Source organism: Misgurnus anguillicaudatus, chromosome 13, assembly GCF_027580225.2.
Source record: "Misgurnus anguillicaudatus chromosome 13, ASM2758022v2, whole genome shotgun sequence".
In the NCBI taxonomy this organism is placed as follows: Eukaryota; Metazoa; Chordata; class Actinopteri; order Cypriniformes; family Cobitidae; genus Misgurnus; species Misgurnus anguillicaudatus.
In genome coordinates, this window is record NC_073349.2 from 9,885,599 (window position 1) to 9,901,622 (window position 16,024).

The 16,024-nt window shown below is 36.9% G+C and overlaps 1 protein-coding gene across 7 annotated transcripts in view; it reads right to left on the minus strand.

The window, feature by feature from the left end:
• The window catches only part of ndrg3b (ndrg family member 3b), a 66,997-nt gene that overhangs the window by 3,146 nt on the left and 47,827 nt on the right, over positions 1-16,024 (minus strand). For 3 of the 7 annotated variants that reach the window (XM_073874986.1, XM_073874987.1, XM_073874989.1), the window contains 10 exons: positions 13,664-13,750; positions 13,369-13,425; positions 11,003-11,106; positions 10,853-10,918; positions 10,714-10,765; positions 9,169-9,216; positions 9,046-9,081; positions 8,911-8,962; positions 8,181-8,198; positions 1,705-1,743 (listed from right to left, as the gene is read on the minus strand). In XM_073874986.1, the coding sequence (XP_073731087.1) occupies positions 1,705-1,743; positions 8,181-8,198; positions 8,911-8,962; positions 9,046-9,081; positions 9,169-9,216; positions 10,714-10,765; positions 10,853-10,918; positions 11,003-11,106; positions 13,369-13,425; positions 13,664-13,750 (559 nt within the window). Of the gene's footprint in view, positions 1-1,704; positions 1,744-8,066; positions 8,105-8,180; positions 8,199-8,910; positions 8,963-9,045; positions 9,082-9,168; positions 9,217-10,713; positions 10,766-10,852; positions 10,919-11,002; positions 11,107-13,368; positions 13,426-13,663; positions 13,751-16,024 lie in introns of those variants that run through there. The other 4 variants (XM_073874988.1, XM_073874992.1, XM_073874991.1 and 1 more) reach the window with 3 other exon arrangements.

Below are 16,024 nucleotides of genomic sequence, written 5' to 3' on the forward strand. Positions count from 1 at the left end.
TAAAATATGTTATGAGACTACACAAAGTGATTTCATGGCCATTCGTAACTATTTAACGAAGTGCCTAATTTGTTAAATTTGTTATGCGACTACACAAAGCGAGTTCATGGCCGTTCGTAACTATTTAACGAAGTGCCTAATTTGTGAAATTTGTTATGCGACTACACAAAGCGATTTCATGGCCATTCGTAACTATTTAACGAAGTTCTGCGACTACACAAAGTGATTTCATGGCCATTCGTAACTATTTAACGAAGTGCCTAATTTGTAAAATATGTTATGCGACTACACAAAGCGATTTCATGGCCATTCGTAACTATTTAACAAAAGTGCCTAGTTCGTATTAATGTGACTAAAAGTTATGCGATTACACAAAGCTATTTTATGGCCATTCGTAACTATTTAACAAAGTGCCTAATTTGTAAAATATGTTATGCGACTACACAAAGCTTGAAATCATACGGAGCAGTTGACTCCAGAATCACACTAGCGGTATTTTGAATGCATGCTCTTGTGATGCCGCATGAAATCAAAACACCTCTTCCATCTTGTTCCCCAATCAAACAAGCCACGTTAAATTTCAAGAACGATCATGTGACATTTATGGTCAGAAATGCGTTTCCATTGCATTTTGCGAGATATTCTGAAAAAACACTTCACTCGAGCATAAAAACTTTTTGACATTGTCAAAGATGGGAGTTTATGCGAAATTGCCCTTAAACTATTGGGCACATGTTGGATTTCTATTTGCTCAATTTGAAGGGTAATGGAAACACAGCTACTGACTTCACTAAGGGAGTGTTCACACTTGACCCTTGACACAATTGTACGGCATTTATTTTTAATAACTATTTTAAGCAACATAGATGAAAAGAACCATTGCAACAAAGTTGAGCAGAGTTCGACTTTATGCAAATGAGCAGTGATGCAACCAATGGAATTGCAGCGTAAAGTTCACATGATCCACTGCCTGATACTGTTGGATACTGCAGTCAAGTATGAACACAATTTGGATTTAAATGCTGTGTAAGTGTGAAAAACCATAATGAGCCCCTAATAAGAAAATGATCTCATGAGAAAACGTACCTATTTTACGTGGTTGCAATTATGTCATCTGTATGATGCAAACTGTAAGACGACGTACCATAAACGAAAAAAGCTAATGAGATCGTACGAATTCATGCAAATTAGCCACCTTGTGAAATAGGTACGCATCACCACATGACTCTGTTGGCACTACAAGAACAAAGTCATTCATTAGTGCTTGAAATTAAATCCTCTCTAAAAGTCACAGAGGTCACACAACCACCCTGATCGGACACAGCCGTCATTATTCTCCCATGAAGTATTTCTGTGTCAAGATCAAGCTTGGATTCATTTTACCATTTCAGCAAAATGAATAGTCGGAGAAGGCAGAATGTGGCATGCAAAGTAAAGGCATGTTTCTAATTAAATCAGAAAAAGCCTGCTGATAAAGTGAAGAGTAGTGTGCATGGACACACACACATACTTTATAAACATACATGGACAATATACAGACAAATGTCCATTTATCATGCAGTACACACACACATTTTGATGCAGAGACAACAAAGACATCTGTATGCATTTGTTGTGAACAAACAAATGATGTGGACAGTAATGAGAGGAGTTTGAGATGATGGGCTCAAGTTCAGTTTAAAGCATTGGCTGATCTCCTGGTACCTGATTCGCTGTTCAGGTGGCTGAGCAGCACATGGGGGACTGTTGGCATTGGATATAAGGGGCAAGAAGGGAAAGAGAAGAGGGAAAACACAATAAGGTAGAAGAAAGAAGGAGACAGGAAAGCGAGAAATTTCTTGATATTACAGAAGGAAAGAGAAAAAGGAAATTTTGAAGATTAAGCAGAAGCTACAGGAGAAGACACAAGGACAGAAGGGTGATGGGAAAGCTTTGCTTTGATAGTTATGAGGTGTACACACCAAACGTGAATGAAACAATTTTCGCAAGTAAATGACATACAAAGTCAATGCAAAAACGCGAATAGACGAGACCCATGTGGGGCAATGCGAATGACGTGAATTGGGCGACGCGATTGCCTCAAAAAACTCACGCTATTCGCCTAAAACGCGTCTTTGTGCAAGTTGAAAATATTCAACTGAAGCTAAACATTTGCATGACATGAAGGTAAATCCTCGCGTTTGGTGTGTATGCCCCAGTAGTGTCTAAACATACGATACTTGGAAGCCAACTTGAGAGAAACACAATATGCTAATATTGGGGATTAAATAATACGTTTTAAGGATATTCATTATAACTTTAAAGGGATAGTTCACCCAAAGACCAAAACGTTGTGAATATTTACTAACCTTCATGTGGTTTGAACCATCAATGTCTTTCTTTGTTCTTCAGAACCCAGACACATTTTTTTTTGGTAATGTTTTGGGTTTTGGTTATTATGAGAGTGGATGATAACCAGAAAACTCTTCTACAAAAATGTTCCAAAATAACTCAAATAATAAGTGTTAAACAAATAATTGCTGGGTTTTTTCACCCAATTTTGGGTCAAAAAGGGACGAACCCAACCCATTGGGTTGTACTTTAACCTATGATGAGTTGTTATAACCCCAAATGCTCTGGGTGTTCTGGGTTAATTTAACCCAATGGTTTGCTGTGTACCCAACGCTGGGTTGAAAATAACCTAGCATTTTTAGAGAGTAACCAGAAAACCCAAAACAACACTTTCGTTTGCATTTGAGTTGTGATGAACAAAGAAAAACATTGGGGATCAAATAACATGAGAGTGAGTAAATAATGACAACGTTTTTATTTACTTATATATACTATCCCTTCAATTATTAAAAAACTAAAAGTCAAGTGCATTAATCTGTGGTTATAATTTTCAGACTGTGGTCTGTAAAAGCAAAAGTACATCGAGTAAAAATGAGAGATCTTCTGTAGAAGGTAAACTGTCGTCTGTTGGGATATTCCCCTAAAAGACATCGTGTGTGTGTGTGTGTGAGGGGTTTGAGACTGCTAAAAATAAAAATCACACACCCCTAACCCCAACCATGAAAAGAACAAAGTGATTGACAATCAAACACATTTGACAGACTGAAAACACAGTGGAATTCACCAGTAAAACCCTCCCACTACAACAATAGACACCTCAAATGGCAGAATCAGCCAACAAATATTAGACTTTCACTTCGTTGACTCATTGTACATTCATAGATATTTCCAGACAAAAGAAATATACAAATTGCATGTGCATGTTAGGTACTTTTCTTGTTTAAACTAAAAGCAAACTCTATTAATGCCTCCTTACGACGCATGCCTTTGTTATTCCCCTCACTACTGTACATCGACTTGGATAAAAGTGTCGGCTAAATGCTTAAATGTAAATGTAATTTCTTGTTTTTATTTTGATAGATTGTATTATATTCATACAATACATTTTATAACTTTCTTTAGCAGTGCACTGTCAGGAAAAATGGTCAGAAAATGGTCCAAAGCCGTCACTGGGGCAGTACCCTTTAAAAAGGTCCTATATGAAATGTGTGTACAGATATGTATACATTTGGTATCAATATGTACCTTTTAGGTACTTATATGAGCTCTTCAGTACCGATGTGCATCTCTGAGGTACTAATATGAATTTTTTTAGGTAAATTTTTTTTTTTTGAAAGAGTACCATACCAGTAACAGCTTGGAATTATTTTTAACCATTTCTTCTGACAGTGTGTCAATAAGGGGTCAAAACAGATGTATGCTGGGTTTACCAGTCTTTTTCTACTGGTTTGACCTTCTGACATCAGAAGACATATCTATAACATACACAGCAACAGAAATATAATACATTATAAAAAAATCTAGTGACACAGCTTACTGCACTATGTTATGTCAGCTGTGTTATGTCAAGGGCAGAACCATTTACGAAATACGGCAACAATTAAAAATTAAAATATTATAAATGATCTTCTATAAAAATGATTGACTGATATGCTATTCTTTTCTATACTGTCAGAAAAATAGTCAAAAATGGTCCCTAGCTGTCACTGGGGCAGTACACTAAAAAGGGACCATTTAGGTACAGTAATGTATACATTTGGTACCAGTACGTGTTGAGGAACTTTTTTGGTATAAGGTTGTATTTTAAAAGTGTACTGGCACAACTACGGATCATTTTTTCTGACATTGTAAATTCTAGATTAAGGGAACAACAGAGTATACCCAATGTCACTTTTTACCCCACAAAACTGAGAATATTTATGAATGTAAAGTAAATATTTATTGTGAAATATAATTGTAAATAAATGCCTTACCAAATTTTGATAGTTCTATATCATATCTCATGTATCGTTTAGTAAAATAGTGTAATAAATCAAAAACAATATTAACCATAAAACAAGTGTAACATCAGAGTGGCTAGACTAATGACTAATGTTTTGCACTAAACTCTCTTAAAAAAGAACACAAGATAAGTGACTTACAGAAAGGTCAACAGATCGGAGGATTAGTGAATTATGAAGGAGGAACATCCTTCATAATCATCAACAAACACTTTCAGACTGAGTCACTTTCTGTCACGTTTCTCACAAACTAAACACATATTTTATCACTTCAATATAAAAACCCAACACAGCTGTTACATGAGACTTAAGGTACTTTAACATTAAAATGAATTTGTTCAGTCCATATACATAAAAATAATGGTGCTTCATGATGCCATAAAACAATGCTTTCCAATTCTGGTCCTCTATTACCCCCTGCCAGAAAGTTTAAAATGTTTCCTTATTTTAACGCCTGATTCAAATCATTAGCCTCTTTCATTTCTAACAAGCTGATAAGTTTAATACGGTGTGTTAAATAAGGAGGGTTTTTCACATATAGTTCATTTTAAAAGAACCAAACACATCACATCACAACTTCATAAGAACTCAGACCCCAGCTTTCTGTGCAGCAGTTTATTTTGATACAATGTCAAAACCACACGCGAAACGGACTGGGACCTCATTGATTTCACATATCCAAAAGAAATCGAACCACAAAAGCGAACCGTACTCAGACAGAAGTGGTCTGAGTTCGGTTCGCTTTTGGGTCCTTTTAGGGGGGTCTGAGATCCCTTGGTTTGTTCACATATACACCCTGAACTGCTCTGAGAGCGTTTGGAGGGCTCAAACGAACTAGGTGTGAAAACAACATTCTGAGAGGTGGTACTGTACTGAAGGACAAGGATTGGTAAACACTGCCATAGAAGAACCATGTTTGGCTGAATGGTTCCAAGAACCTTTAACATCTGAAGAACCTTTGTTTCTAAAAAGTTCTTCGTAGTGAGAAAAGGTTCTTCAGATTATAAAAAAAGTACGAAAAGAAATGGTGGCCTTTGGTGGTTACATCTCCGCTATCACAATAACCTTGACAGACATCAAAAAGACAGCTCCTTTACGATGTCTTTTTGTTGTTTATGTTATTGAACAACTGTCGGCCAGCACACGCCAGTTTAAAAGTCCCGCTGTCGGTGCGAATACAAACAGGGACATGTCCAAAGGGGAAATTTAGTTCGCGAATGAAGTTCTGAGGAACCAAAAGTGGTTCCTCTACAGCATCGCTGTGAAGTTCCTTTAAAGCACCTTCATTTTTAGGAGTCTATTCACTGTTTATATTTTACTTTTATTGTAAAGCAGTCATGAATGTCAATCTTCAAATTTTGACCCCTGACCCCCTAAACCAGGGATAAGGTGGGTCGTTTGCAGTTGTGGTGAATGACACAAAAACATTGGTCCAATTAATGACAATGATTTTGATATGATATACCATAAATTATATTGATATTAAACTTACATTTCTTAAACAAAATAACAAGGAAAATAAAAACTACTCAATTATAAAAGTATGTGGATTTTTTATATTTCCATTTTAAAAATAGGTTGGTGGGTCCTGAGATAGACTATACCCATTTTAGTGGTCGCAAAACGAAACAAGGAACCAATTATATTATTTAGAGATTGTAAGGCAATCAGGCATCAAGCACACAGTTTCGGAGTTGTGAGTATCCCTTATAAATTGGTGCATTTGCCAAACTGGTATTTGTGAAATCTATGGGGGCGGTGAGAAGAAATATATTTTAGCCATGTTATAAGAATATGTATCATTATGTAGCTCAGCCTGTTAAGCTATGCAAACAACTTCTTCAATAATTTAAACAAAAATATTTTTTTGCATCTATTGTATTATTAAAAAACACATGTATGTCCATTCTATAGTGCTTTTAAAGACTATTTTTCCACATATTTGCCCTATAGAGGGCTGCCTACGGAGACTCAAGGCATTTCATTGCATCACCTGGTTATTCCATAAAATGAAGGCTGTTCTATAGAAATTACAATTTTTTGGGAAACCAATTTAAGATGCAGTGCGTAAATTTTAGGAGGATCTATTGACAGAAATGCAATGCAACATACATACACTGTAAAAAAGTTCAGAGTACTTGAAAACTGATTACATCAACATTTTTAAGTAAATCAACTTTTTTCAATCAAAAATTTTCAGTAAAGAAAACTTAAAAAAATTCAGTTAAACCTAACTTAAAAGTTTACGCTTAATTTTATTTAATACTATCCATAAAACTACTGTTTATTATAGAGACTTGTTTACTACATATTTTTTGTATACTGTACTTAAAACTTCTTTTTACAATTTAATTTCTGTTCACAAGTCACACAAACAGATTATGTGAAATGAAAATTTAAAAACCAGTGAAAGTGTGACAAGAATGAGCTCAGTGCTGACTTTCACACAGTCATAGTTTATATGATAAAGCAACACGAAAAAAATATAACATTACTGATGGGTAATACAATTAATAATAAATTAAAACCTTGCAACCTACATAGAAATTAAATAGTTTTAATTTATTGTATTACATATACAGTGAGGAAAATAAGTATTTGAACACCCTGCTATTTTGCAAGTTCTCCCACTTAGAAATCATGGAGGGATCTGAAACTATCATCGTAGGTTCATGTCCACACTATGAGAGACATAATCACAGAAATCACAATGTATGATTTTTTTTAAACTATTTATTTGTATGATACAGCTGCAAATAAGTATTTGAACAGCTGTCTATCAGCTAGAATTCTAACCCTCAAGACCTGTTAGTCTGCCTTTAAAATGTCCACCTCCACTCCATTTATTATCCTAAATTAGATGCACGTATTTGAGGTCATTAGCTGCATAAAGACACCTGTCCACCCCATACAATCCGTAAGAATCCAATTACTAACATGGCCAAGACCAAAGAGCTGTCCAAAGACACTAGAGACAAAAAGGTACACCTCCACAAGGCGGGGAAATTGCCAAGCAGCTTTGTGTTGGAGCAATCATTCGAAAATGGAAGAAGCTAAACATGACTGTCAATCTCCCTCGGACTGGGGCTCCATGCAAGATCTCACCTCGTGGGGTCTCAATGATCCTAAGAAAGGTGAGAAATCAGCCCAGAACTACACGAGAGGAGCTGGTAAATTATCTGAAAAGAGCTGGGGCCACCGTTTTTAAGGTTACTGTTGGTAATACCCGAAGACGTCATGGTTTGAAATCATGCATGGCACGGAAGGTTCCCCTGCTTAAACCAGCACATGTCCAGGCCGGTCTTAAGTTTGCCAATGACCATTTGGATGATCCAGATACTTATTTGCAGCTGTATCATACAAATAATTAGTTAAAAAACTAATTAGTTTTTTTTAGATTATGTCTCTCACAGTGGACATGCACCTACGATCACAATTTCAGACCCCTCCATGATTTCTAAGTGGGAGAACTTGCAAAATAGAAGGGTGTTCAAATACTTATTTTCCTCACTTTATGTATTTTTGTATTGGATACATTTCTAAATTTGTTTTGTAAATGTCATTGAAGTATTTTCTCAGTTCTTCATTCAAAGTTTATATTAATAAACAAACATATAGTCTGAGCATAAGCATATAAAGATTATCTCCAAATGGAGCAGTGAACTTACACTTGAGGATTGGTTTAAGTAATATTTCTAATAATAAACATGCTATACAAACTGTTGAGCAGTCAAAGCTTATTTCAGTCAAGATCTTTCAGAAGAGGATTAAAGCTAAAGATCATAGAGAAGATTGTTCACACAGGACTCAAACCACACAACATGCTCTTAAGAAGACTCTGGTACTTACACACTGAAGAACGCATCACTGCACCGCCACACAGGAGACAAGTCATGTGTTAGTACAGCTGATCTAAGACCTGCTTCACTTAAGACTTTTAGCCTCATGCTTTGTATCGTGCATTGAGTCAAGCTCATCTCAGGTCAGTTTTTATTAAACTATTGTTTCAATCAGATAAAGCCTCTCATTCCTGACATGACTAAACTGAAGCCCATGTGCTTTCTTGAAAACAGGTACGATGATTTTGCTGTACTTGCATACAGTCACACGTGTAAGTTGATACTCATATCATAAAATAGACTTTAAATTGACTCAGGGGATTCTATATAAAGATAACAAAATCTCATAAACCCAACCCTTACAAAAGGTTTAGTCTTTTTGCAGTGTGGGTGTTCTCACGATGTAGAAAAAGGTCAACTACAACCGGTATGACGTACTGTAGTCAAAGTTGTGACAAAGGTAAAATTACAAATGCATTTACTATACCACTCAAGTTTTAAGACATTACAACACATGGTGTAAGTAGCCATGACGTACACTATAGTGACGTATAAGCAAGTGTGACCGTGGAAAGAAGAGCTGTCGGTTAAGGTGAGATGTTGACATCTCTCATACAACAAGATGCTTTGGACACAGAACGTAAACTTGAGACATTTTATACAGACAGTGGAATTAAACCATGAGAAAGACAATATGATCAATGCTTGACAATAAAGCGGACTGCAAGACAGATACTTACTGTAGCCCATTCCCTGGACAAAGTACTTGAAAGCCTCAGCGAGTTTACCCGGCTACAAATAAAAAACATTTGAATTACAAACTGTACTAAACAGATTTGGTGGCAAGTAGAACTTTGACCATGAGTTATTCTTACTTGGACAACTTGAGGAAGTCCACCGCAGTCTGCCATCTGAAGAAATGAGAAGAGTTCAATATCATTACTACAATATCAGTACTGAAATTACCACAGTAAAATAATGGAAAACAAATAACATGCCTTTAGTAGTGTAGTTTTGGTTGGGTTTAGCCTTGAGTTGCATTCAACCTGAAAAAAAAACAAAGGTCAGAGTTTGGAGGATACAGACATGCTGGGAAATCCTGTATGTGGCGGCCCTAAGTGACCCACATGATATTACGATGACAGATTCATTTGGGATGTGGTTGTTAACCGTGCAAATGTGATGCGATCTGGGAAAACCGATTACATGGTGAAATTGTAAATATGTCAGGTTTTGATACCGGGATTCAAGCTCTTTCCAAATCTGTTTTTGTTTCCCTTTCTAGGGAACTTGCGCTGCGTCACTGCGGTGACACTTTGGGGACACTTCCAGGGATAAGTGCGTCTGAATGTGTATATCAAATTAAACCAATCGTGAGGCTTAATGACAAAGACAGGGTGAAGTGGGAGCCAGGAAGTATATCGCTATCTGAAATATTTCCAAAGACGGCGTTACAGGGACGCATGAAGTATGGCAAAGGAGACGCAGCGTCTTGTTACCTTTTTAGGTAACAACAGTTACATACGTAACCCGAGACGTTTTCATGTGTCAAACACAAATATGCAAAAAAATAATTTTGATATGAATCAACATTCGTATACAGAAGATATAAGCATTTAAAACGAACAGTTTAGCACGTGTGCTTAAAAAGTCTAGAATTTTTATGATATTATCCTACACTACACAGGGAATAATATGAACTTTTTTTTTCAGAAAACTTCTCGCGTAAAATCAAGCACTTTCAATGACCTGTATCTATGTATGTATATTTTCAAAAACTTCCCAGTGCCTTGATATTTTTCCCCCAGATTCACAAACTTTCAAGGACCCGTGGGAACCCTGCATGTTGTTAAAGATACAAAATGGTTACTTTGACCCCAAGGAACACACAACACTTACAAACATTTGAACATGATTATGTAATTATATTATCTAAACCGCATCTATGTTACTTTTACTTTTTAGTTAAGTTTTACGTTAGGTATTGTGGGCTTGGCATCGTCTCTGAACTTTTGATTATCTCTTGTATGTTTAGATGGCGCGATTATTTTACTTTGTAGCTAACATTAGGAATAGCAAGCAAAGCGCAGGTTGCCCTAATATCAGGGTAACAATAGCATGACTAAGGTACCCTCTTAGAAAGGATGTCTTAATATTTTACACATCTTTTGTGTTAAGCTTTTAACACATTATGTGTAATTTTTTGTTGATTTTGTGTTAAAATAAAACACAACTTGTGTTAAAAGTAACACAAAATGTGTTGTTTCAATAATAACACAGAAATGGGGGTTTCTGGGACAACGCATTTAGTGTGTTGACCCAGAATCAACACTAAATTAGAAAACTCAATTTTGACAAAAAATTGACCGTCAACTTTTTTTTTCATTTTCTGAAAAGCAACATGCGAAGGGTTTTCCCAGAACGCATCACATATAAGCAAAACAGTTTGCTACAGATAAACTACAGATATGTTTTGTTATTTACAGGCCTTATGACATATTGGCTCTGGTAACAGGTGCAAAAAGTTTTGATAAGTCACTCACCACAGCCTCTACTGCTGGTGATGCGTCTCCTACTATTAGCAAAGCAGGACACCTGAACAGAAACAGAAGAAGGACAAAGCATAAGGAACAAAAAGCAAACAAAAAAACACAATAGTCAAAAAAACATCAGTCATCCTACTTCAGAGTTTTTACTGTGGTTTCATTCAGTCCCACAACTGGCCTCTCGATTTCCAGATCTCGGCGGCTGTAACACGGGAATAAAACGAACGTTATCAAGATCAGGTCACGTGACAACACTCGTCTAAATTCATTGCTTCATTCGCGTTACCTGTTGTAAGAATGGCAGAAGAGAGCCAAGTTGTCCTGGTTGATGTCTTGGGCGATGTGCAGACGATACGTTTGAATGATCTCGTTATTCTCCGTCAACTCGTCCTAATGGAAAAAGGGATCAGTTATGGTCGACACGACAACAAATTGGTAATTTTGATATTTTTAATGCCAGCGCTTTATTTTATGTACTGACAGTCTGATTTAACTCTTAAGGGCCGTTCACGTTTCGTGATTAAAAAAACGACCAGGCTGCTTTCTTCCTTTCCAAAGCGTCTGGGTGCTTGCGATTCCAGTAGCAACCGCTCTCCATAGATTCAGTAATGCATGTGCATTGTTTTTTCTATTTGTGGCTACGTAATAGTTGCTTGACAGATCGTACAGCTCTGGGTATGCCTGTACAGCTACTGTATGATCTTGGAGCTGTTCCTCCATCTTGAATTTATACTGAATGATACAATGCCTGCGTTGGAAACCGTTGACGGTACATACTAAATTAGATCAAGTACCTACGCATTATCCGTTAAAACAGTACGTTCTATAAAGTATGAATATGGGTAATGTGAATGAAATTCGGATGTACTTTATCAATATACGTCATCATAACAGATAAGTTATTAACTTGGATGATGTAAAGCACAACCACATAACCACAAGGAACAGCTGTTCTTTTAATATGACAATGCCTCTTCTTCTACCGGTTCTTTTTGAGAATACTATGGCTGCGTCGAATACTCTAAATTACTGCCTTCTGTGGCAGCTTTCCAAGGCAGGAAGGCATCAAGGCATGTCCGAATCCAATGTTAGGTTTACTTTCTGACTCCTGAGATCTTGTCCCACAGTTCAATGCATGTGCGGCATGGGGAACGTGATTGGTCGAGCCTGGTCGAGTTCGAATAAATAAAATGGCGGCCATGAAAGGAGCTGGAGCACAAATTTTGTGTAAAGAAATGTATATTTTACATTTTTAATTGCATTTCTAGTGAGAAATTAGTATTGTAGTTTTCAAATATGTGATTAGTTATCACAAAGGCACTCTCAGTTTATATTTCAAACACGCTGCCTTTGAAGTGTGTCCGAAAGCATTTCTCTGAGCTGCCTTCATGCTTTTGAAATCATTGCCTCATGAGGCAGCGAGGCAACAAGTCAGCTGTCTAAGTTTTCAGAAACAGCCTATGAATGCAAACATACTACTCGCCTTGCATACTACTTTTCGCCTACTATAGGAAAATAGGCAGTTTCGGATTCAACGAATGCTTACATGACACAATGGTGATGTGGAAAAGGTGAAGCTGATTGGTTGGCTCTTGTCACATGACCTGCAGTGCAAACGCGGCATACTGAAAAGTATTTTTAATTGGCTGCGGCATGACATACCTGAAAAAAAGTGTGCGTTGCAACACATATGCGTTGCAAAGTCTATTTGAGCGTGGTTGCTGAACGTCAACATAAAATTAAATCAAACTTCCATGTACAAGATGCAAAATGCGAAATGTCCCTTTAGACAACTGGCACTGTAATATAGGCTAAAGAAAAGTTACGCTTTTGCATTTCCAAAGTGAGTTTAAATCACTATGTGCTTCATGTACCATATTTTCCGGACTGGAACTTATAGTCAGGTGTGACTTATACGTCAAAATTATTTCATATGAACCAAAAGAAACAATTACCGTCTACAGCCATGAGAGTCCGCTTTATGCTGCTCCTGTATTTAAGTAATTCAATGGATTCAGTGATGCGGAATGACTTTGGGACCTTTTTGAACTTGATTTGGTTTATCGTGGTAATTTAGCCTATTCAGCCTCTTAGGTATGTTCTGTATGCTATTGTGTATCGTGTAAATAACTGTTCATGTTACTTTAACATGTACGGACACCTAATCAGCCTGCTGTTCTGTGCTATTGTTTAGTTGAATAACTTGTTTTTCCAGATTAAATGGCTGTTCTTCGGCTTGGATTTTATGAAAACGTTTTCTAAATAAACGCGACATATAGTCCAGTGCGACTTATATATGTTTTTTCCTCTTCAAAACGCATATTTGACTGATGCAACTTATACTCCAGAACGACATATAGTGCCGAAAATACCGTACTTGGTCAATATTTTTTTTTACAAATAAAAGTCGCATTCTGGCTTATATTTTACATTATAAAAGCAAATTTCTGAGAGCTGGCTGTATACAGTTTCTCATAAGTGTTGCGTTTCTAAAATATCCCAAATGTCGAGTCACCCAGGGTCAAATGACCCCAAAACCAGCTTAACCACACAAGCCTTTCTTGAGACAGATTACACGACTGGTCGATTTTGAAAACGTAGTTCTGAATATCCCTGAGAAAAACTAAAACGCAGAGTATAGTGTTGACCTACCGTGCTGAAATGATGCTCCATCACAATGTCAACCAGATTACTGGTCCATCCAGACAGCTGAAACAAACACATGCACCCTTTAAGTTGAAAGCTCAACTATGTCACATTTTTCATTATCGTGTTAATCCGGCCTTTAAGATTATTATAAGCTTTACAAAAGTGCATAAGCTTTAAGAAGATCAAGTTGCTAATCTGTTGAGAAATCTGAGGTATGAAAGAATGGTTAGAGTTGCTGTTTGGTTACTGGCTACTAATAAAATGAATTATAATAAGGGATTAATAATCATATGTGTACCTTTGAGGCAGCCCAGTCAATCCAGCCCTTAGCACAGGGGTCCACATTGATAAGCACCAATCCCTCCACCAATGCAGGTTCATTCAGCTACATGTGGGAACAAAAAGACATTACACAGATTAGTCCATCATTAGCACAGACTTTAATACCAAGTGTTTCAACTAGCTAAATCGATCAGTTGCTTGTGGCAAAACTTAACAGGAGAGTGAGAATTTGTCAAAGATCGACATCATAGTTGAATTAATGGTTGAAATTAAACTTTGATCCTTGCAAATCAACTCCCACCAGCCTACCGGTTTCAAAAGGAGCTTTACCCATATCATCTTTTAAAAAGCAAAAGCTATGGAAAACATCCGAGAAGGTAGGGGTGGACGATAAATCGGACGATTTATCGCCCACCCCGATGAGAAGGTGCGAGAAATCTTTAGCACTAGCCAAGCAAAATCTCTCACAGCCTTGGCCTGACCATGCACTCATGACTCCCACCACTTCGACCAAGTTCTCGGTACGTCTGCGTCCATAACGATGACTTACTGAAAGAGGTCACACTTGGTTTTAACTCAGCTTAGCTATGGACCACATGTATGTGAGCCTATATACAGCACAGGTTTCACACCTCGTCTTCCTCTCTGCATAATGTTCCAAAACAGAGTTAAAGAAAGACTGAAGCTCTTAAGGTACTAGCGAATGATTTTGATTGTTCACATGGCCTGATGTTTAAGTCGTATGCGACAGAAATATGATAACTTGCAGCTGTTTGAGGTGTAAGAATTGTAGTCGCTAAACCGAAATGATTGCGTCTGTAGTGAAAGATTGGATGAAAAAGCCATTAAAAGCATCAGGGCAGATTGTGTTGCAAGCGTTCTTCATGTAATGTATGGCAAACTCTTAAAGGGATAGTTCACCCAAAAATGAAAATAATGGGCGTTTCTCAATGTCAAGAAAGGATCCTCGGAAGCCAGAATTTCAAGGATGCTACTTCATCAACATCCATCAAAGGACTGTTCCAATGTTGAGGATCCTCGGAATTTCCACCAAGGACTGAGTCCTTCATTCAAAAAATTTCCCATATACAGGAAAGGATGCATATGTATATCCTTCGCGCTCTCAAATCACCCACAATCCTATGCACGCAGCGCCGAAAGCACACCTTTTTACTGACATAATTACGCAATGATGTGCACTTGCTAGCCTGTTCCATTTACATGTTCTCCGAATGGTAAAGAGGAGCCTCGCCTAGCCTCTGAAGGAAGTGACTTGGAAAGACCAGTCCTGCCAATGAAGTATCCTTGACATTGAGAAACGCCCAAAGTCATTAATGACTTACCTTCATGTCGTTTCAAACTCGTAAGACCTTCGTTTATCTTCGGAACACAGTTTAAGACAGGCATGAAAACGGGTCAGGGGTGAAAAAGGTGAGAGGGGCGCTCGAGGGGCGATGTGGCCTCTGATGGGGCCGCAAGGTGGGAGGACCCCCCCAGAATAAATATTATGGTCTCATTAGGGAACATGCTGTAACTTAACTTATTTATTCTTCAGGCATGTGATTGGCCAAGGACAAAAAAGAAGAAAGGAACTCGACATCCCTCCATGTGCGCAGAAACAAAATGCACACCATAACATACGCAAAAAATTCATTATGACCATTATTTCAATTATTTAATTCTTTTAAATTTAAAATGTAAACATTTGACTAGTAACAGAAAACATGTTTAATTAAAGGGTTTGATAAATGTGGAAAGCTGTAACAAGTAGCATTCCCATACTATTTTAAATCTTCAATAATTTTATTTTGCCATAATCTGACCATCAGTCGCAAGGCCATACAATTTTAAATTGGCCTTGCAATAGGGTGGACCTGAAGGCCTACATCTAATTTAAAATGAACTAAGTTTACAATATAGTACTGGTTAAATCAATTACATTATGGTTTTTGAGTTTTGGGTTGAATAATTTTCAGATAAGCAAAAAAGTGATAATAAGAAATAAAATAAAATAAGAACAAATCAAGACATTACAATAGAAAAGAACAAAGTTACATATAAAGTAAGATCTAATAACAGTATTGATTAGGTAGAAAAACAACATATCAAATTAATATAACACTGTTTTCATTCTATAAATTAAATAATTGATCTTTTTAAAGCTATAAAAGTGATTTTCCTTTTGTCTTTTGTAGTTTGATTAACATAATGACTCAAACATATGCATTTCTTATAAGACGAACTGTCCCTTTAACAACGGAGAAGCGATCTATACACTGACACATGATCAACTGCTCACTTATATTAAACGACTGTTTTTCTGAGAATACTTGCAGAGACTGTGGTATTACAATACAGTTTGTGCGTATATCTCCTG